Below are 23102 nucleotides of genomic sequence, written 5' to 3'. Positions count from 1 at the left end.
GTAACGCATGATTCATTTCGTTCACAATATAATTCTTTTTTAAACCAGTAAATGTGTGAATATGTCCCCTGGTATGCTACGTTTCTCAGCATAAAATATAACTAAATATGGTGGACCGCCTCAACCACAAATAGCCAGGTCATTTTTTGGACCCAATCCAACTTTTGATTACATCCCACACTTTTCAGAATGTGCCCAGAAAAAACAAAATCTCTTTTTTCTCAGTTGTGCCCTACTTTGTGATAGTCTATAACACAAGGTCTCTCACATTAAAATCCAATTGAAATACACTATAGATAATAATGTGTGAATGTGTTTTCACCCAATCATGAAGCCATTCCCATATTTCTGAACAATACAATAACAGCGATAGAGCATAATTTTGAAGTTGTTTACCAGTGATGAGGGCTGTGTTACATGTGACGTATGGTCTTGGGATAGAATGTGAACTCCTTTCAATGCACAGTGGAACAGATACCAAAAAGAAACAGAGATGATGACAAACAGCACAACCTGAGAGATGTGATGGACTGAAAGGCCAACTAAAGGTCATGGGTGATTAGATTGGCAAGAGTTCTGTTAACATCAGTTATTTTTCCTTCCAGTATTGTTATGCCTAAAGGTCTCCATTTTTATCTCTGAGGATGCTGATAAGTGAAAGTTAGCTGGGGTCCAAGCCTTTATAAAGTGATGAGAGCATTCAAAAAATTTCACCAACAGATAGACTCACTCTGTCAGCATGATGAAAGCAGTGCTGTTGATATTAGGCTTATTCATTGCAATTGTACACCTTGCTCAGGGTACTGATGGTCATTCTTCTTTCTATGGAGAAAAACTGTGTGGAAGAGAATTTATACGCGCCGTCATCTTTACATGTGGCAGTTCTCGCTGGAGAAGAAGAGTGGAAGACACAGGTAAGATGATAAAAAAATAAAATTACCCTAAATATAGGGTTGTTCTTATCGTTAAATGTCTGATGTCTTTTACTGTACCTAACAGGCATTTTTTTCATTTTCGTTGTAAATAAAAAAAACTAGCGAAAATCACAAGAAATTACAAAATTTGTTTAAAATTAGCAGAGGCAGTCTAAGTTTATTTATATCACATTTTAGCAGCAAGACCAATTAAAGTGCTGTACAAGAACAAAAGAAATAGAAAATAAAAAAGACACAGAGGAAGGTGTATTGCAGGTGGCACTGTGGAAGAAAGAGAAAGAATAAAAAATGAAAATTAATCTTAAAGGCAAGGTAAAGACAGGTGTAAGAAATACACAGATAAACTAAACATGAATTAAAGCAACAACAAAAGAAAAACACAGTGCTAAAGATTTAAAAGGATGATGAGTTATTGCACATAGAATGATGGAGCTCTTTGATCCATTTATTTTATAGAGGGGGATAGAGAATAGAATCTAATATCCTTATTTTGAAATGGATTAAAATTTGACACTTTCCCCCCCTTGATTTCTCTGATTGGTGATGGTCTGAAATGAAAAGTCTGATTCGGATTTTCTAATCAATGGATGCACTAAAACCATTATTTTTCATATCTTTCAGTACCAAAAATAGGAAAACGTGATCTGTGTATCTCCAATGAGTTCCTTGAAAAGAAAAAATGGTCTGAAAACTTTAGACACAGCTTACAGTTAACCTGTATAACTTAGATCAAATGCATCAGGCAGTGCCTGTGCTTTCTGTGTGAAACATAGACTAAATAAATAGTTAATCCCAGCGGTATGTAAACCAAATAAAACTTAACGATCCTACTAATTCCCAAGCATGGAAAAATCAAGTGATGATTGCAGCTTGTGTCAGCCGCTCAGCTCCTCCTGCCACTCTCGGTTGAATATTTTCCTTGTTTCTTTGCTCCCCTTTATGACAGTTATTATAAATCCCATTAAGAACATAATAGGGATCCACCACTTCCATGTGTTGAGCTCCTTTATAAATACCAACCCAATGCAAGCATCGTGAAAATGTATAGTATTCATGCAAAAGCAATTGCTTAAATCAATTAAGAGTTTAGAGATTTCGTAAATCTTGGATGCTCCTGGGCTACATGTTACCCCCAGTTCATAAAACTTACTGAAGTTAGAGCCCTGTTACAACATCTGTCACAACCTACTTACTTCTCCATCCTGTAGCTGACAGAATAACTTCAATAAGAAGATTTCAGGAAAGACATGTTAACGTTTGCACATAAAAAAGCAGAAAAAAATACACTCTCCTATGAAAAATCAAAACATTTCATTTAAAAGTTCCATGTCTTCACAGAGGTCAAATCAGAATTATGACACATGTTCTCCCTCTAATCAGCTCTTATTGGTGAGAAGATTCTTGATCCATGGAGGACAAATTCAATCCCCCAACCATCTGAGCAGGATCATCCTAATTCCCAAGCATGGAAAGATCAAGTGTTGAATGCTGCCAGCATCAGCCGCTCAGCTCGCTCACCGCTCATTGACGAGATACCAGAGGCTCTACAGGGCACAAACAGCAACGAACAAGAAGTAGAGGTTGGACTGTCCAACATCTGCTGCAAGTGGGGCTGTGGCAGAAGTGAGATCAGCTCTCTTTGTTGAATAAACATTGTTATCCCCCTCACTGGCTGGCATGAAGAATTTTTTAAAACTTCACATTAAACTCTTTGATTTTTACATCTATCACAAAATGTGTTACTGAGACTGTCAAAGATGAAAATACACAATAAAGTTAGATTTTTAGTCTGTTCCTGTGCAAATAATATTATTTTGTGCATTTAAATACAATTCCACTTAAACAAACTCTTTGTTCACCATCCATGTTGTCAAGGATTTCAAAATAAAGGAAGGAGTGATGACTTTGAAGAGCACTGAGTCACAAACATGATAAATATGATATATTATAAATGCATTGTTTTGAGTCAGTTATTATGAAATAAAGATTTTTTTCCCATTAACTCGAAACTTGTGTTTCTTATGATAATAATTTTTTTTGTTTTTTTTTTAGAGAGAAATTCAATTATTGGATTGGGGATTGTTAAAGAATATAGTATAAAGTACACTGGTGTCAAAGACACAAAATATTAAATTAGAAAAAATAATAACAATATAGGTTCTTTTAAAGTAACATATAATATATGCTTGTATGAAACTTTGGCAAAATTTTTTATAAGCAGGTAAAAAAAAACTGCATGATCAATGTGATCATTTACTCTTCACAAGAGTTCCATTTTAACTTTATAATTGTAAAGCAAATATATATATATATATGTATATATATATATATATATATATATATATATATATATATATATATATATATATATATATATATATATATATATACCATATATATATGGACTAAATATACCTGTTGCATCTGCATGAATTAATAAGAATCAATCAGAATTACACTAATCCTGAAACTTGCGCCATCTGGTGGTGGAAAACAAAACGCAAAAACAAGTCATGTTTAGCGTTCACCAAATTAAACAAACATGTTAGTCTGGAAAATACAAACATACACATATAAATATATTAAAAAAAATATTTGTTGTATTCATGATTACAAACAAACTATTTCTAAGCACACCTGTCTGCGCAATCACCTGGCTGATTTCTGTTTTCACTACGGAAGCCGGCGAGAACTAAACAGGTCACCCGGCTTGATCGCAAAGCATGCAATCTCTGTCACACACAAGCTAGCGTAGCAAACAGACCTTCAGAGGCTACAACATTTTTTTCAGTTTAGACGTTTCCTTTAATGTTAGTCTTTTACAGCCTCGCTACACCTTTTTCTGTTTAATTATAGACCCAGCACACCGGAGGAACCAGGTAAAACCTTTCGCGCTACTTTCATACTGCTAGCTAATATGCTACTTGATGTAGCTTTCAGTTAATGTCCGTCTGGTTTGTTATGAGTACAAAAACAAAAGCGGTCTCTCAGTGGCGTTGAGTATACGCTCGGATTTACTGCAGCGCGACGTGAAATCAGTAATTTACGCTCAGTGTCTGTTTAAAAACCTCGAATACGCAGTGTTGACGCTAAGCTAGCTAACTAGCTAGCTAAAAGTCTAAGAGACATTTGCGCCGTCTGGGCCTCAAAGAGGCTTTCCTAGATCGTAACTTATTAAGACACACCGATCCAAATTCAGCAAAGGTAATCGTTTACTTCTATTATCAAGGGATTATTAACCATGGAAGTAGGACATTTTTCTAACCAGTGGTATCACATAACCGTTTTTTTTTTCCACCAATCATTTTTAGCATTTAAAACATCTTTTTTTCCGGAATCCTAAAGCCAGGTTCTGTTCTGAATATATAGTATAATGGATACCCCTCTGTCGTAGCTGTACGGCTTGCTTGTTTTGTACGTGCAGGTGTGACAGAGCACTTATCGGCGTTTGTCGGATGCCTTTCTAGCAGCTCATCAATGTGTTATCTTCACAGGATGGAGTGGCAGCCAGACGAACAGGGTCTGCAGCAAGTGCTTCAGCTGCTCAAAGATTCCCAGTCCCCAGACACGGCCACTCAGAGAGCTGTGCAAGAAGTATCCTTACCTTTCAGTCTGTGTTGAAGCATAAAGGAGATCCTTGTTTACCCATGGCTGCTGAGCTGAGTCCATGTTTTAATTGGTTCTGCCTAAACCCTAATTAAGGATGCATGACAGTTTAAACTGTTGCATCCTAAGAAGGTCTTGTGGTGCAAATCCAAGCTGCAGCTTTTCATTGTGGATTTTACATGTTCCGTCTGCATATGGGGTTGTTATCTGTGAGTACTCCTACTTTGTCAAAAGGCCCCGGGTTCTTAAGCTGTCTATAAATGTATGGGATTTGATTAACACTTTTCTGGGGCCTGGATTAGTATGGGAAACGATGGAAGATTTCTACCTGTCCACCCATGGTTACGAGAACAAAAACAAAATTACACGTGTTTTGTATTAGGCTTGAAGGACAGAGACCCCTAAAAGTGGGACTCTGGGAAATACTGGTGTGTACACATCTGTATTTGTCCACTGTCTCTTTATTGGCCTTGTTATGGATCCCAACTTTTCCCCAACCAAAGCCCTGGACTAGATTTTTTAGCATATGTGGGAGATGCATGCATACCAAACAAATTAAGTCAGATGAGACTTAACATATGTTTGCGCCAAGCAGGGATGTTTGAACTCCTTAACAGATGACCTAGAAACTGGAGCAACTTAACCAGTTTCCTGACTTCAACAACTATCTCATCTTTGTCCTCACAAGCCTCAAGTCTGAGGGTATGTTTGTGTTTGAAAAACATACATTCCAGCATTATATTGTGAATATTACAGATTTGTCTTATGAGCTTTGTTGATATTAGGCTATTATTTCAGTTCTATATCTGCTATTGTGTTTCCCCACATGTAAAAATGCTGTTTCATGCCCTCTTTCTGTCTCTCTCTGAAGATGAACCCACTCGGTCTCTCAGTGGTCTGATTTTGAAGAATAATGTGAAAGCTCACTATCAGAATTTCCCCCCCAACGTGGCTGACTTCATCAAGCGGGAATGCCTCAACAACATTGGAGATCCTTCGCCGCTTATTAGAGCTACAATTGGTGAGGGCATGGCAGAAAGTTTGGGGGGAGATTCTAAAATACAGCCAACATTTAGGTTGTAGTGACTGCGAGTCATTCTACAATGTAGCAGGCAAACTTTCTGCACCAAAAGTATGTGTGTAGGTGCTCAAAACAGTGTTTTACAGACTAACGTGGACTAAGTTTTGTTAAATAGGTAACTTCTAAACTAACTTAAAGTTTTATGAACGTTCTTTCTGTCATGTAGGGATTTTGATCACAACTATAGCTTCTAAAGGAGAGCTGCAAACTTGGCCAGAACTCTTGCCTCAACTTTGTAATTTGCTAAACTCTGAGGACTATAACACTTGCGAGGTACGACCTCCACTCAGTTATCTGACATTAAAATGCAGTCTAAAACTGTTCCTTTATTTGTAGCTTTCTGATTTCTTCTCTTAGGGCTCTTTTGGAGCACTCCAGAAGATCTGTGAGGATTCCTCTGAGCTGTTGGACAGCGACGCTCTAAACAGACCCCTCAACATCATGATCCCTAAATTTCTCCAGTTCTTTAAACACTGCAGCCCTAAGATCAGGTTTGTTAATCCCTGATGTTTTTCTGTCATGATGCCGCCCCCTTCCAATTATTCAGTCCTGTTCATGAGCTCCTGATCTTGTTTCTCTTCAGGTCCCATGCTATTGCTTGTGTGAACCAGTTCATCATTGGGCGAGCTCAGGCTCTGATGGACAACATTGATACTTTTATTGAGGTGAGAAATAAAAAAAATTCTTCTCGTTAGTTCAGGGAATTTCACTCATTTTATCACTCAAAATAGGATTAGAGCATTTCAGTTCTCTGTGTGTAATGCATGGGGGCCAGCGTCCTAAATGTTTAATATCTGTCTCTGTGTGGAGCTGAGATGTTAGAAAAGTCCTGTTAAACGTAGTGTTGTACTGACAAGTAGATGTAACTGATAGAATAATGTGTTTGGAAGAGGGAGGAATTTATAACAGGGCAGGGCCAATCTCTGGACTTCAGCAGTTTAAGTTTTTTTTATTTAAAAAAAATATAAATACCAACAAAATACTTTGATTCCTTGATGATAGAGCAGGGGGCAATAAAATGTTTACAGTAAAACAAAGATACAGAGCTGTCTCCAGCTGCATCTCTGAAGTTAAACAAATGTATACCAACCTTCCAGGTTCTGGGACTGATATGCCTTTGAATAAAACTCAATTTAAAAGATATACTATATCAGTTATTCAATTATAAAATTCACCCACGTTTATCTTTTATTTGATCAGCCGAAAATCTAATGTGCACCATCAGAAGGTTGACCTTTTCCTTTTTCTAGATCCATAGAAAGAACAAACAAAACATTGGATTTTACTGCCATGTTAAAACAAAAAGAAGAATGATTACAGCGCTGTCACTTTACATTTTCTTTCGCCTCTTATCTTTTTTTTTTTTTTTTGTACAGTTGACATCATTGTAAACATTGGTCTATTTGTTCCATGGAATTAGTGCATACTTAATTTAAGTTTCTATAAGAACATTTATATATAAGATTTTGTGTCTTCTAGAATTCAACTTCATCTCAAACTCCTCACTTTTCTATGATGCCTCATCAGTACTTTTGTTTTGTTTTTTCCTCAGTAATTAATTCTGTATAAAGCAGCAAAACACCAAATAGAATAAATCTAATTCTCCTTCCAGGTAAAGTGTGTAAAGCACTCTGGAAGTGCTGATTGTTTCTGAAATGCTCCTCATTAATCTACTTCCCAATACTGAAAAGTCCTTTTTAATTACCACCATTTTAATACTTTCTGAAGACAAACTCTCTGTATACTTTTATACATACCAGTCTTAAGTATTCAGTCACCATAGTCTTAAAGTATAGACTTGAATCTGATTAATTTACAGGCCTGAATTTGGTGAAAAAGGAGGGCTTTTATGTGCAGTTTTTGTTATTTTTATCTTTTCCAACCCATCCTTGGTTTCTTTATTTTGTGTCTAGTTTTAATCCAAACAAATCATTTACACCGTCTTTATTTTAATGGGGAACAAACTTTGTTTTCAAGAACGAGTTTCTAAGGTAGATTAAGCCAGACCAAGTTTTTCATGTCAGGATTTCAGAGATGTTAAATAAGATTTTATTCTGCTGCATGCAGCAAATTAAAGGGCCTAAGTCATGTATTGAAAAGCAACATAAATCATATGTAAAATACATTAATAGTTCATATATTTAACCAACATTTATCCTGATATTGTAAGTACCTTTCGAGCCTGATAATTTTTTGTACCAACTGTAACAGTAGACATAAACGTTGCACAGTGTCACCATCTTCTGGCGCTGCTTTCTCACGCATCCATCAAGTTGGCAGTTCTTCAGCTTTAGGTCTCACTTCATGAGCTCCAATCTTCAAGTACTAGACTAAAATCAATTCAATTAAATTCAATTTGGTTTATTTATATGGCGTCAATTCACAACACGTCATCTCGTGGCACTTTACAGTTCCCCAGATCATACAGTATATTTATCCCTCTTGTCATCTGATACCATTTTGTAGAGTCTGTTTGCGCTGGCTGGTGATGAAGATAGTGAAGTGAGGAAGAACGTTTGCAGGGCTCTGGTCATGCTGCTGGAAGTCCGCATCGATCGTCTCATCCCACACATGCACAGCATCATTCAGGTGAGGAAACTCATGGAGTCCTGTTACTGTCGTAGATCCAATTCTCGCCATCAACTGGGTTTTTTTTGTGTGTGTTTATTTAATTTATTTTTTTTAATCTTGCTTGCAGTACATGCTACAACGGACTCAGGACCCAGATGAAAACGTGGCTCTGGAAGCCTGTGAGTTCTGGCTCACTCTGGCTGAACAGCCTATCTGTAAAGAGGCCCTGTCTGGTCACCTGGTTCAGTAAGTGGAGACCTGCTGCTGGATGGACTAAGATGATGAAAAGATGATCTCACCTTACTTATCTTGTTTTTTTTCTCTTTTTTTTTTCTCCTTTTTTTTTTTTTAAGATTGATTCCTATCCTGGTGAATGGGATGAAATACTCTGAGATAGACATTATTCTTCTAAAAGTAAACATTTTCTTGTTTAACCCACACTTTTTCCTTCCTTAACCTTCACTTGGAGTTTATTTAACTTTGAAATTTGTCTCGATGTCCTCCAGGGTGATGTTGAGGAGGATGAGACGATCCCAGACAGCGAGCAGGACATCAAGCCTCGCTTCCACAAATCTCGCACCGTGACTCTGCAACACGAGGGAGGGGAGGGCGAGGAGGGGGAGGACATAGACGAGGATGAGGATGATGATGACGACACGCTGTCTGACTGGAATCTTCGTAAGCTATTGACACAACTAGATCTAGTTATAGAGAACCATGCAGGGTTCCTAGTAGGGCTGGGCGATATAGAAAAAAAGCTTATCGATAAAAAAAAAATGCATATTGATCGATATCGATAATTATTGAAAAGATTTGAAACCATATTTTATGTGCAGCTCTGCCTGGACTTTTTATGATATTGCTAAATGATTTAATTTTAATAAAGAACACAAACACAGACTTCCAATTAAATATTTATTTAACCAACTTTTTTAACCATAACAGAATTGTTTTAAAGAAAAATAACTTAAAAGACCTGAGTTATGTTATAAAATACTGACAAAGAATAAACTAAAGTGACCAAAATAAATATAACAAATAAATGGACCACCCGCCGCCGCCCCCATTCTTTCCTGCTTTAACCTGAGTTATTACTTTGAAGTTTCTGGCCCCTCAGCATTTTTCTCTCAATTGTTAGAACTACGTGGGAAACTGCCCAGAACTTTATATATATATTTTCCTGAAATTCCCGAAGATTCCTCGGAGGTGAGCCGCGCCGGGGCCTACACAGCTCATACTCCTGCGGGTGTGAGCGGCTGAGATGATAAAAAAAAAAAAAAAAGTTGGTTGTGTTATCAGACTTCGTTTTCACCTGTTCCCGACACATTTTACAGATGACTGTGGTTTGTTCTTTGTCCGACTTGCCATAACCGAAATACTGCCGAACTACAAAAACCCTTCTTTGGAACAATTTCCTCCGCCTCTCCTTGCTGCTACATCTTCATGTGCTCTGTGTTGTGGTTTGAGAGGGTGGCGCTTTGTGACGGCATGCCTGGGTCCGCGATTGCGATTGGTTAGGAGGAAGTCGTGACTAGCATAAACCTACATGCTAGGCTACAATGAGAAGGAAGGAAAACTGCGTTTCTTTATCGAACTTTTATCTAGCCTATTTTTTTTTATTGCGCCACACGTCTATCGATCGATATATATCGTTATTGAATTATCGCCCAGCCCTAGTTCCTAGGCACAGATAGTTCCCACATGGTGGTGCACAGCAGCATAAAGGCATGTTTTTAATACTACAAAGAGCCCTGCTGTATGTAGGTTTAGGCTTTAGCTTAGCATATTACTACTATAACCCTTTATAATAATTCTAGTATTAAAAAAAAAAAAGCTGTCATATGTGGACACACCGTATATACTGTATATATCCATGCACCTTTTTCTTCCTTTGGCACATTCTTCTTTGACTATTTGAGCTGATGTAACGAGTACATTTCTCCACAGTAAAGTCAATCAATTAAAAAAAATCACGTTGGGTTTAATGGGGTATAAAAAACGCTAAAAGGAATGATTGAGAGGGAACTTTGTAAATAAGCACTGAGCATCAGCAAGAGAAAGCACAAGCTATCTAAGGCAGCTGCGATTTGCTCTGATTAATGTGTTGGTGAGAAGGACATCAAAACATGTAGCTTTAAAAAGGTTAAACTACATCCATTTAAACAATGGAGAAGTAGGCACATTTCTCTTGCATTCTTGTAAAAATGCTGATGTCATGTTAAATTGACGTTCATTTTAAGTTTGAGACAATCATTTAGGACTATATATGCATATAAAACCTATACGAGTTAATAGATTAAACAATACTGTTTACTTACCCCGTAGTTTGCATTTGTCCACCTATACGAATATGTAGCAATAGTTTGCATTTGGATTATCTATCATGGTTCGCGTCTCTAACTTGCTTCAGCATTCGAAAGTGGCATAACTTACAAGAAATAAAGCAACAGCCTTAATAATGCCTCATGTCATGCTGCGACCCCTGTGTATCTGCATACAGAGTGGCAGTATTACCATTAGGGATGGGGATTGTTAATATTTATTGATATCGATACCTTTATCGATACTCCTTATCGATCCGAGTCTTTATCGATACCACTATCGATACTTTTCTGTTATTTGGTGGAAAGACGATGCAACAATATTTTTTAACAGAACTGGTATTGCTTTTATTGCTTAACAAGTGGGCATAACAAAAACGTTTCTAGCCTTCAATAAACATGGCTAATGTAATAGGCCACTTTGAAATGACATAAAACTAACTAGAATATATTTTCACAATTGTTGGTTAATGTATTGTCTACTGTCACTTTTCATCATGTTTTTAGTGATTAGGAAAATATTTAACAAATAAATAATTGTATTTTAAATTAAATGTAATTTTTAATAAATGTTGGCATCAGTAGTTTAATTATATATTCTAAAATAATTAGAGCAATATACAACTGTATTACTAATGTTTCTCGCTAAAAACTCAATTTCCCGTTTTCTTTACGTTACACTTGAACGCATCATGATAACCTAATTGTCGTTTTACTGAGCCAATCTGAACACATCATCACGCAGCACGTCTGAAACTTTATTTACTTTTCAAGCTAACTAGCTTGTATGCTTCCGATTACAACACGGATTTCACAATTACTATTTTTAACTGACCGGACAAGCTACAAAGTCTGTGTGCGCGCTTACCAGTGGTACTCTGAGTGGATGATGAAGACGGGCCCGGCTGTGGTGCGGGGGCAGGAGGAGGAGGAGGAGGAGTCTTTTCCGTTCAGCCATTCTCGAGTCGCGAGCAAAGTTAAGTGCCAGACTTGTTTTACTTTTAATATCTGTTTGCTTACAATTTCATTCCAAAACATTGGTGGACATGCTGCAGTGATCGGATTGATTAGATTTAAATGCTGTGACGCGACTCGAGGGACACACAATTATGTTACAGGACCTCCGGGAGAAAAAAAAAACGACCAGACTCGATAGTGGTATCGATAAGCCCAAACGTTATTGATTTTCGGGTTTTGAAAAAAGTGGAACCGGGTCCTTGATGGAACCGGGTTTCGATCCCCATCCCTAATTACCATCCTGTCCTCGAGTAGCACTGTCCTGTGCATTTTTCATTTCTCCTTGCTGCCTCATACCTGCTTATATATAAGCATGATTAACAGGATTCTGCAGCGTTTGATACCTCCTTAGGACTTCATGCAATTTTTGAAGCAGTTGTGCTGCAACAGAAGGATCTAAAACATGCAGGGTAGTGGTATTTTAGGAGCAGGTTTGAGGACTACCGATTTGTTGTGTGTTGCGGGTTTCTGTTCCTCCATCTGTTCATCTATTAATGGTTTGATCCATCAGTACATCCATCTAATTAAACCTTTGCTTATCCACAGTCAATCTGTCTAGTCTCTAAACTGTATATCCACCCTCCTGCTCACCATTTCAGCGACCCACTTGACCACTGCCACTCATCTGTCCATTTGTTTGTTCCTCACCCATCAATGATGTCCCTTTATTCTTTTGGCTGTTATTTTTTTTATTTTTATTTATTTATCTATAAATCATCCCAACACCTGAACCATGTATTTACTGACCACATTAAAAAAAGCCCTGTATTTAGGTGAAACTTTTATTTTTTAATTGCGTTTTGTCTTCTAGAACCTTTGAGCTTTTCAATTTAAAAAAAACCATGCAGTTTTACCTTCAGACATCTCAAGGAATGCTGTTGTTAAAAAGACACAAGGGCTGAATGGAAAAGTTTGGCTTCTTCTGCTAGAAAGCCAACAAATTTCTCTAATCATTAGATTAGAGTTTAAGATTTGATATTTTTTGTGAGGTTTTATTTAAAAGTTCAATGCAAAGCAGTAAATAATCATTTGGTGAACAAACAAACATTTGTGGCATTATTTGCATCAAGCTGCCTTTACTCTGGTACCCATAAATACAATCCATTGTGATTCCCTCAGAAGTCAACTTATTAGTAAATCGATGTACTTGCTAACTGTTGTAACGGGACACATTTGGTGAAAATCTGATGTCGGAACTATAAGTATATTAATCTGAGTAGTTTTACTTGCATGCAAGTTGATCTGACTTTAAAGGAGGATTTCTGGTTTTTGTTGTAAATGTTTTTTCCTTCTCCCAGGAAAGTGCTCGGCTGCAGCTCTGGACGTTCTGGCCAACGTCTTCCGTGAGGAGCTGCTTCCCCATCTCCTGCCTCTGCTCAAAGGCCTGCTGTTCCACCCTGACTGGGTCATCAAGGAGTCTGGCATCTTGGTGTTGGGGGCCATTGCTGAAGGTTGCACAAATTCACAAAATTACATTAAAATCTAACCTTTTAATTTCAGAGCAAGGTGCATAAAGGTTATCCTTGTTTCAGGCTGCATGCAGGGAATGGTGCCATACTTGCCAGAGCTCATTCCACATCTCATCCAGTGCTTATGTGACAAGAAGGCTCTGGTGCGCTCCATTGCCTGCTGGACTCTCAGTCGCTATGCCCACTGGGTGGTCAGCCAGCCCCCTGATAATCACCTCAAGCCCCTCATGACAGAGCTGCTTAAACGCATCCTGGATGGAAACAAAAGGGTGCAGGAGGCAGCATGCAGGTGCAACTCTTCGCTTTTGTCTGTGCTACTTTTTTTTTTTCCGTGCTCAGTTATCCTAACCCATGTCTTGTCACCCTCAGTGCTTTCGCCACCCTGGAGGAGGAGGCATGTACAGAGCTGGTGCCTTATCTGAGCTTCATCCTGGACACGCTGGTATTTGCTTTCGGGAAATATCAACACAAGAACTTGCTGATTCTCTATGATGCCATAGGAACGTTGGCCGATTCTGTGGGACACCACCTCAACCAACCTGTGAGCTCAGCCGTCTCACACTTACACACCTGCACAAGTACACACAGCCTGACACCAAACGTTTGGGGTTTTTTAGGAGTACATTCAGAAGCTGATGCCGCCTCTGATAGCAAAATGGAACGAGCTGAAGGATGAGGACAAGGACCTCTTTCCTCTGCTTGAGTGCCTGTCGTCTGTTGCCACTGCGCTGCAGAGCGGCTTCCTCCCGTACTGCGAGCCTGTGTATCAGCGCTGTGTAACCCTGGTCCAGAAGACGTTGGCTCAGGCCATGGTGAGCCAGACTACATTACATGACCTAAAAAAAAGACATTTCATATCAATGTATGGACATAGAGCCTGTTCCTTTGTTTCCCAGATGTATAGTCAGCAGCCGGACCAATATGAGGCACCAGACAAGGACTTCATGATTGTGGCCCTAGACCTGTTAAGCGGCTTGGCTGAGGGGCTTGGGGGCCACGTGGACACATTGGTGGCTCGCAGCAATATTATGACGCTGCTGTTCCAGTGCATGCAAGTGAGTGGCGTTAACAAGTCTGGTGAAGTTCACCACTGTCTTCGCTTCCTGTGATGACATCTGTGGAATTAACTTGATGCACTGGCTGTAGATTACAGGTGCTGGTCATAAAATTAGAATATCATGAAAAAGTAGATTGATTTCAGTAATTCCATTTAAAAAGTGAAACTTGTATATTATATTCATACATTACATACAAACTCATATATTTCAGATGTTTATTTTGTTTAATTTTGATGATTACAAATGACAACAAATGAAAATCTCAAATTCATCATATCAGAAAATTAGAATATTGTGAAAAGGTTCAAAATTGATGGCCCCTGGTGCCACACTCTAATCAGCTAATTAACTCAAACCACCTGCAAAAGCCTTTAAATGGTCTTTCAGTCTAGTTCTATAGGCTACACAATCATGGGGAAGACTGCTGACTTGACAGTTGTCCAAAAGACGACCATCGACACCTTGCACAAGGAGGGCAAGACACAAAAGGTCATCGCTAAAGAGGCTGGCTGTTCACAGAGCTCAGTGTCCAAGCACATTAATAGAGAGGCGAAGGGAAGGAAAAGATGTGGTCGAAAAAAGTGTACAAGCAAGAGAGATAACCGCACCCTGGAGAGGATTGTGAAACAAAACCCATTCAAAAATGTGGGGGAGATTCACAAAGAGTGGACTGGAGCTGGAGTGAGTGCTTCAAGAACCACCACACACAGACGTATGAAAGACATGGGTTTCTGCTGTCGCATTCCTTGTGTCAAGCCACTCTTGAACCACAGACAGCGTCAGAAGCGTCTTGCCTGGGCTAAAGAGAAACAGGACTGGACTGCTGGTGAGTGGTCCAAAGTCATGTTCTCTGATGAAAGTAAATTTTGCATTTCCTTTGGAAATCAAGGTCCCAGAGTCTGGAGGAAAAGAAGAGAGGCACTTCATCCACGTTGCTTGAAGTCCAGTGTAAAGTTTCCACAGTCAGTGATGGTTTGGGGTGCCATGTCATCTGCTGGTGTTGGTCCATTGTGTTTTCTGAGGTCCAGGGTCAACGCAGCCACATACCAGGAAGTTTTAGAGCACTTCATGCTTCCTGCAGCTGACCAACTTTTTGGAGATGCAGATTTCATTTTCCAACAGGACTTGGCACCTGCACACAGTGCCAAAGCTACCAGTACCTGGTTGAAGGACCATGGTATCCCTGTTCTTAATTGGCCAGCAAACTCTCCTGACCTTAACCCCATAGAAAATCTATGGGGTATTGTGAAGAAGAAGATGCAATACACCAGACCCAACAATTCAGAAGAGCTAAAAGCCACTATTAGAGCAACCTGGGCTATCATAACACCTGAGCAGTGCCACAGACTGATCGACTCCATGCCACGCCGCATTGCTGCAGTAATACAGGCCAAAGGAGGCCCAACTAAATACTGAGTGCTGTACATGCTCATACTTTTCATGTTCATACTTTTCAGTTGGCCAACATTTCTATAAATCCTTTGTTTTTATTGGTCTTCAGTAATATTCTAATTTTCTGATATGATGAATTTGAGATTTTCATTTGTTGTCATTTGTAATCATCAAAATTAAACAAAATAAACATCTGAAATATATGAGTTTGTATGTAATGTATGAATATAATATACAAGTTTCACTTTTTAAATGGAATTACTGAAATCAATCTACTTTTTCATGATATTCTAATTTTATGACCAGCACCTGTATGTTCAAACACAGTATGTAGAAATTCAGAAAAATATTTTGTGATATAGTCTCCATACTTTTGCAGAAATGCTTTGCCTTCAAAAACTATTCACATCCATTCAGCTTATTCACATTTGGTCACATCACTAACCTAATCCCCGTGCTCGGATTTAATATATAATATGTTGTGCATACTTGTGAATCAGATGGAATAAGATGGTTTGTGTATCTTTCTGGGGTCTCAACAAATCTACTGTCCAAAATCTCAAGTGATAGTTTTCTGAAGCATGTATTAGGTTCCTTTTTCTTTTTTTAAAGCAGTATTTGTGTCTGAGCAGCTGTGGATATAGTAACATGCAGTCGGTTGCACTGTTGCCTTAAAAGACTGGAAAAAAGTTGTATTTTTTTTTTCATTATCACTAATATTTAGTTTAACAAATACCACAGAAATTATGCTAGCATTCAAGCTCATCCATATTTAACACTGCTGCCACTCTGCCATGCTTTGGTTATTTGTTTTATAACCCTTCCCTGCTCTAAAGTCCCCCACATCTCTCTCCTTGAAGTTTCCGCTGTGATCCTATATTTTTTACAATGCTTTTGCTTCACTAATGTTTTCCAAAAAACCTCTTGAGGCCATCACAGAACAGCTGGGGTTCTAAATAGACCGGATTTACCAGAGCTGCAAAGTCTATTGTTAGTTAATGTCACTACAGTATCGGGGTGTGAATATTGCCAACACAAAGGTCTGCTTGGAGTCCATATTTGTTAGGAAAATATATTTAAAGTGCACTGTATGCAAATTCCTCATGCAAATGATACATGTGACCCTTTAGGCAGATTTTAACTCTGTGATTAAGAGGCTGAAGGCAACAGGACATCGTTTGTTCAAGGAAGAACATGAGAGATAATAGAGCAGGTTGCTCATTATCAGCATTGTTATTGCAACAGCTTTGTAATAAGATGTTTTGCTGAAAAAGTGAAGCCCTACTGTTGATGATTGGGTGTAAAGTGACCCAATATGACAAGCTTCAAAGGGAGGGTGTTCCCAGGCTCTTATTGATCCTCTCCTACATGCATCTGTCTTTTTATCAATCTGTTTATTTTCTGTTTGGCCTTTTGATAATTGGATGATGTGAAAATGTTTGGAACATTTCTTATGCTCAGTAGATTTAGTTTATATCTGTTTTTATTTATTTATTTTTATTTTTTTTGTCTTTTTGTCTCAGGATACAATGCCAGAGGTGAGGCAGAGTTCCTTTGCCCTGCTGGGTGACCTGACCAAGGCTTGCTTCCCTCATGTCAAACCATGCATTGGTAATCATTCTTTTCTGGTCCTCCCAAGCTTTATACTCATATTAAGAATGCATAAGTTTAAAATTTACTTAGTTTTAAGTAAGGAAATAAGTGACGGTAGAAAACTTAAAAGGAAAATGTTCCCTCTATTCTGACTGATTAAGGTTGGTAGATATCTAATGCAGACTTTGCATCAGGTTCGGATGGGTTGCTGATTCTTATTGTAAGCTGATGAAAATATACTGTTGTCCTTATTTAGATTCTTTTTGTTTTTTTTCTCTTTTAGCTGAATTTATGCCAATCCTTGGAACAAATCTGAACCCAGAGTTCATCTCTGTGTGCAACAACGCCACCTGGGCTATAGGGGAGATCTGCATGCAGATGGGTTCGTGCCTTCAGCTTTGCATTACCGTGACGTTCTTATTCAACAATGAGATCTCAAGACCTTGTTCTCTATTCCTTCCATCAGGAGTGGAGATGCAGCCATACATAGCTATGGTTCTAAACCAGCTAGTTGAGATCATTAACCGACCAAACACACCCAAAACTCTGCTGGAGAACACAGGTGCGTAGACTTTTGCATTTCCACGATCCCCCACGTTTCCCACTGTTACTGCTTGACGCCTGCTGTCCTTGTGTTGCAGCCATCACCATCGGCAGACTGGGCTACGTTTGCCCTCAGGAGGTCGCTCCCATGCTGCCGCAGTTTATCCGACCGTGGTGGGACATTTATTCAGCTCTAATAAACCTCATAGCTTAGGTAAAATGATAGGTATCTGCTGCTAATTAATTCCTTGTTAACACGCTCCAGGTGTACGTCACTGCGCAACATCCGAGACAACGAGGAGAAAGACTCTGCTTTCCGTGGGATTTGCATCATGATCGGCGTGAACCCTGGAGGTGTGGTGCAGGTGAGACATCGAGCCCTGCAGCTTTATCATCAAATTATCCATAACTCCATCTTCTATGATTTTACACTAATTGGATCTTTTTTCCTGATTGTTACCCAGGATTTCATCTTCTTCTGTGATGCTGTGGCCTCCTGGGTGAATCCTAAAGACGATCTGAGAGACATGTTCTACAAGGTAAAGGTCTTAGATTCCTTTCCCAGGTCTCCTCTTCCCTCATTAGTAGCATTAGATACTAAACAAAGTTCCTTTTCAGTCTTTCCTTTTTATTTTATTTTTTTACTTGTAATCATCCTAATTTGAGGCCTTAGAATTTCCTTCATTAGACCAATTTTTCCTTTACTTGACTATATTTTGTCATCTGTATTTTTCATTTCTATTTATGAATTCCTCTTGGATCAGGTTTTTGCACAAACCTATTGATTTAAAGAGAAATGCATATGTATTTCAAAAATTTCTTTCATAAACAATTTAGCTCAAAGTACTTTTTAAAATCATGTTATTACTATAGTTCTTTAAACTTTTTTATTTTAAATTGGCATAAATTATAATAACATACAATTTGGTTGTACATAATTACTAAGAAGACATCTGAAATTATGATGTATAACCTTAAGCAAAAATATCATGGTGTCACAGTATGATGATTACGACTTTATTTCTGAAATGTCTGAGTTAAAAAAGAAAATGGTGAAAGAAAATCAATAATTGTTGAATTGTGGGCTGATCTTCAGCATAATCTCTCTAGTCGAGGTTAACTTATCTGTTAGCGGAAGCCGTTTTCAGATAAAGGTGTCATGCCTTTCAGGTCCTTGCTCCCCTTGATTTTTGTCACATAAATATAAACTGTTAATTGATTAAAGGATCAGTATGAACAAGTAAACACAAAGTATGCAGCTACATCTATGAAGGGATTCTGTACTTTTGTCTTTAAATCATAACTAAGTTCAGCAGACAATCCTTGTTGATGTTCTGACACATGTCAAAGTCAAGGCCCCCAAATTGTTTATCCATGGCCCCCTGGATGATATTTAATTACCATTAGAACTGGCCCACAGGCCACTTGTGCGCGCTCCTGTGACTTTGCGGGCTACCGTTGCATTGTGGGGAATGTAGTGTTGTTGTGGTTGTGTTGCACGCACCAACACTACATTCCCAGGGGAAAACGTGATTGTGTTTTTCTTTTATTTAAATTTTTTTGTTGTGCTTTGCATGTTGGCTATTTTCCTCCTTTAACAATCCTGGCTGGGCTGAAGTTGGTTGTCTAAGGGGGCGGAGTGCACTAACTGCGCTCCACAACTGCTGCGCAGGTGTCAGCAGAGGCTGAATGAAGCCAAAATAAAAGGAGCTTGGATGGAGGGAGGGGCGGAGCTGATCCTGCAGGTGATAGAGACGAACACGCTGCTGAGCGAGGGGCAGGTGGGATCCACACAATACTGTGATCGAGACGGAGCACTACTTACAGGTGTGGATCCCTCCCCTGACTTTGCCATCTGTTCATCTCCCGGTATTCTGTGCCTGTCGTGCGGATCCCACCTGACCCAAACTCGGCAGTGTGTCCGTTTTTATTTTGGCTTCAATCAGCCTCTGCTAACACCTGCGTGCAAAAATTGAAGAACCTCTGGCTGAGTTCTTGGTCTGCTGTTGTGATTCATCACAACATTTTTACATTTCTTTGTACAAGACATGATTTTTCTTTGGAGGAAGTATTGTTTTGTCTGTGTGCCATAGATTTTTGTATTTTATTTTATTTATTCATATTTTTTGGTTGAATGGACTCAGGAAAAAAATGCAGATAAGAGCCATGAGAGAGAATACAACTGATTTAATTTGTCTTCTAATTTTACTATTTGAAAGCAGTGATCGGTAGGTTCATAGAGCAGCACAGTAATGCGTTTTCGGTTTATAATGCATGCACTTTCATGTACGTATTTATCTTAATACGTTTATCAATATAATAAAAGTTTATTCATATTATTGATATTAATATTTTGTTATTAAAAAAAACTATATGTTAGGTCTTGGTTCAATAGGCTATGGTTATTTCAATATATTTGATCAAACATTTAACCAGTCCGGCCCTCGGCTTGTAGCAAATTAGTTTTTTTTGGCCCTCTGTGTATTTCACTTCGACATCCCTGCTCTGACAGATGTGCTATCATGTTAGCTAGATTGTTTTCTTTGGTAGCCTCTGTCTAAACACACATTCTTCCTCCAAGCTGTGGCTTCCTATCTTCTTCACAGTATCCCCATATAGCTGACTTTAAAATGCTTCAGAGTGAAGCAGTGTGCATGTCGTGGCCTCACTAAAAGGGACAAAGAAGTGGAAAAAGTTTGGGATGCTGCCCTCCACAACCTGAGCACTCTTTCTGATAAGATTTATTAAAAAAAAGAAAAATAAATAGATCAAATAATGCTAATAGCGCTGCTACAGTATGAGGTACCATCCCAAGTTTTAACCATGACTTGTTTATATTTTGAAACTGGTAACCTGCTCTCTTCTGCATTAACTTTTCTACCAACTTTGCAGATCAAGGAGCCGCACTTTTTATAATTGTTTTGCGCCAAAGTTCTGTCAGATTGGACGGAGAGCCTCCATGCAAACTCGTGATTTAGGGCCTGGTCTTCTATTAAATTAAGCTTCTTTTGCACATACTGACAACATCCTTTGGTCTGACCCAACAGATCCTGCATGGCTTCAAGGAGCAGGTCGGGGAGGAGAACTGGCAGCAGTTTTCCGAGCAGTTCCCTCCACTGCTGAAGGAGAGACTGGCAGCCTGCTATGGTGTTTAGGTTCTCGACACCCAACCAAGAGGTAAGCCCCAACCCCCACTACACGCATACAGTAACTTTTTATAGAAACGGCTGTCTTGTTTTGCTAAACATTTTGTGTCTTCATGATTTTCAGGTGAGCCAGCAGGAGGAGGGTGAATGGGAAACTCATCCATCTGTGTATTGCACGGCCCTGATCTGGGGGGAGGGAGAGGGACGCTTTTTGCCACTCCCCCGATGGACGGCCCCCACGCCCTATGTGTTTGTCCATAGCGGGAGGGAGGGCGGGCGGGTGGGAGGGAGGGACGGGGGGGACACCTCTAGATTAACTAGGCAGGGACCCGACACAGGAAAAAAAACAAACTAACTGTTAGGGACAGATAGAGGGGGGAAGACAGAGATGAAGAGACCAGCTGGGAGAAAGAGAGCAGCGCAGAGAAAAGTTCAGGGAAAGACTGGGAGGGGATTCACTGACGAGGCAGGGTAGAACAAGCGAGAGAAGGGTTGTTTCTTGCCTGGAATCACTGGGACAGCTAGGCTTTTTAAACGAGTAGCTGGTAGCCCGACAGACTTAAGCTGACGCTCATAATAATGCACATGTAGTGCATGGGACAGACTGTGGGTGGCACTGCAGTTATGACTTTAACAGACCTACTACAAGTAGTTAGGGACAGACAGGTAAAAACTCTATAATAACTTAATTTACGGGGGAATAGGATTTTAATATCACATACTCCATCTGTGCTCGCCCAATTCTGCTTATCTGTAAGATGATCATCTATGTTTCCTACCTTTCATTCTTACCAGAGTGCTGCTTTACAGAGCTATCTTCTATCACACATATTGCTGTCTACATTTTTCTTTCTACCTGTTTGAACGAGAGGGAAAAAAGCAGGGAAACCGTTTTTCTGCTGAAAACCATTCCTCTGGGACGGGGGATTAGGGCTAACACATCAGTTTTCTGACCAGAGTGTGAGGAAATCGTAAAAACAACAAAAAAAAAAACAGAAAAAAATCGCATCCTTAGTTTCGTCTCCAAGGTTCGGCTCGTCGCGTGTGTGCATGTTGCAAGTGTGTAAATCCTGATTTTGGCATTCTTTAACAGTGTGAAATGTGTATTATTATTATTATTTTCCTTTTGTTTTGTATTTGTTTCTGGACATGGTACCGAGCTAAAACTTGACTCCCCACCGCAATGTCCTTGGCACCTGTTAACTGTGACCAAGTGTTTGTGTGCGTGTGCATGTGACTCCTGAGTGTGTGTGCGTGTGTAAATGTCTGTCTACAGTCGTATTGATATCCATTTGATGCCATAATGATATCTTTAGTAAAGTGATTGGTTGTTATCTTTATAATGTTTTATAATTGGTCTTTTATTGTTTGTTTTTTTTTGCTGCTACTGATGAGTTTTGTTTCTGTAGTGAACTAAAATTCACACACTTAACACAAAAATTGAATCAATGCTATATTCAGTGACTGTTAAGTTTTTTTTTTTGCACTTTTTATTTTATTCTGTTTTTTTTATTTGTACGTTTTATTTTATTTTTTAAACCTCACCCATATGATATGTCTTGACCCTAATGTCAGTGTTTGTCATACTGTGTTGCACTGTGAAATTAAGTGTCTTTGACTGGCAAAAATATTTCAATACTAAATGGCAAATAAAAGCGACTTTGTGAAACTGCGACTAATCCGCACTTTTACAATGACTAACCTTGCCATATTACTGAGCGGTGTGTGTGTGTCTGGGTGTGAGATCTTGCATGAGTAAGAGTGCATGAGCACATTTGGTTTTTTGGATAAGCATGTTTGATGGAAGAGTGTGAGAAGGTAAAAAAGAAGCGATGTAGCTTTCCTCGGCCTAATTTGTATGCATGCTTTGTGTTTTTCCCACAGTGAAGGATGTACAGTGCCTTACAAAAGTAGTTATACCCCTTAAACCCCCTTTTCTTTTTTATTTGTCCATCTTCCACAAAATCTGACTTCCTGATAGACCAACCTAAAGTAGTCCATAATAATAGTGGGTCTATATTTTCCCATTCTGCTCTGGAAAGTTGGCCTATTAGATAATCATTAGAATTCAGATGTGGGCTTTCACTAGGCCTTTCTCTAACATTTCAATATACTTTAAACCAGATGTCTGTATGGCATATTTTAGACTTCTCTGTTTCAGCATACTTGAATCACATATATTTCCTTAGCAGCCTCCAAGGCCTGTTAATTACTCCTATATTCAGGTCAGGTGTGTGGAGGTAAAAAAACCCCAAAACAGGCCGAACATGGGGCCGAGGACCAGGGTCACAGACCATTCCATTAACCCTGACTGCATGTTTAGTGGCTTTCCTTTCTAGAAGCGAAACCTTCCCAGTTTCAAGTCTTTGG

At 39.0% G+C, this 23102-nt stretch overlaps 2 protein-coding genes across 3 annotated transcripts; both read left to right on the top strand.

Moving 5' to 3' along the window:
- Positions 1–529: 529 nt before the first annotated feature.
- On the top strand, positions 530–2931 carry LOC119783311 (relaxin-3-like). Its single transcript, XM_038284764.1, has 2 exons — positions 530–914; positions 2316–2931. The coding sequence occupies exons 1-2, from the start codon at positions 740–742 to the stop codon at positions 2579–2581; spliced, it is 441 nt and encodes a 146-aa protein (XP_038140692.1). The 5' UTR covers positions 530–739; the 3' UTR covers positions 2582–2931.
- A 687-nt stretch (positions 2932–3618) lies between these two features.
- Positions 3619–22433, top strand: LOC119783292 (transportin-2). 2 transcript variants are annotated; one of them, XM_038284733.1, is made up of 24 exons: positions 3620–3814; positions 4430–4529; positions 5168–5243; positions 5413–5562; positions 5789–5895; positions 5980–6113; positions 6206–6287; positions 8089–8211; positions 8321–8439; positions 8547–8607; positions 8700–8871; positions 12830–12982; positions 13064–13289; positions 13370–13541; positions 13618–13812; positions 13897–14055; positions 16974–17061; positions 17327–17425; positions 17510–17605; positions 17685–17760; positions 17852–17951; positions 18051–18125; positions 20634–20763; positions 20857–22433. In XM_038284733.1, the coding sequence occupies exons 2-23, from the start codon at positions 4431–4433 to the stop codon at positions 20739–20741; spliced, it is 2670 nt and encodes an 889-aa protein (XP_038140661.1). In that variant the 5' UTR covers positions 3620–3814; position 4430; the 3' UTR covers positions 20742–20763; positions 20857–22433. The 2 variants fall into 2 exon arrangements, with proteins under 2 accessions (XP_038140660.1, XP_038140661.1); XM_038284732.1 differs by having other exon boundaries at positions 3619–3814; positions 17327–17605.
- Positions 22434–23102: the final 669 nt, after the last annotated feature.

Source organism: Cyprinodon tularosa, unplaced genomic scaffold (assembly GCF_016077235.1).
Source record: "Cyprinodon tularosa strain WSP-4 unplaced genomic scaffold, ASM1607723v1 ctg201, whole genome shotgun sequence".
In the NCBI taxonomy this organism is placed as follows: domain Eukaryota; kingdom Metazoa; phylum Chordata; class Actinopteri; order Cyprinodontiformes; family Cyprinodontidae; genus Cyprinodon; species Cyprinodon tularosa.
The sequence above is the reverse complement of the archived record's forward strand: the minus strand, read 5'-3'. Positions and strand labels throughout refer to the sequence as shown.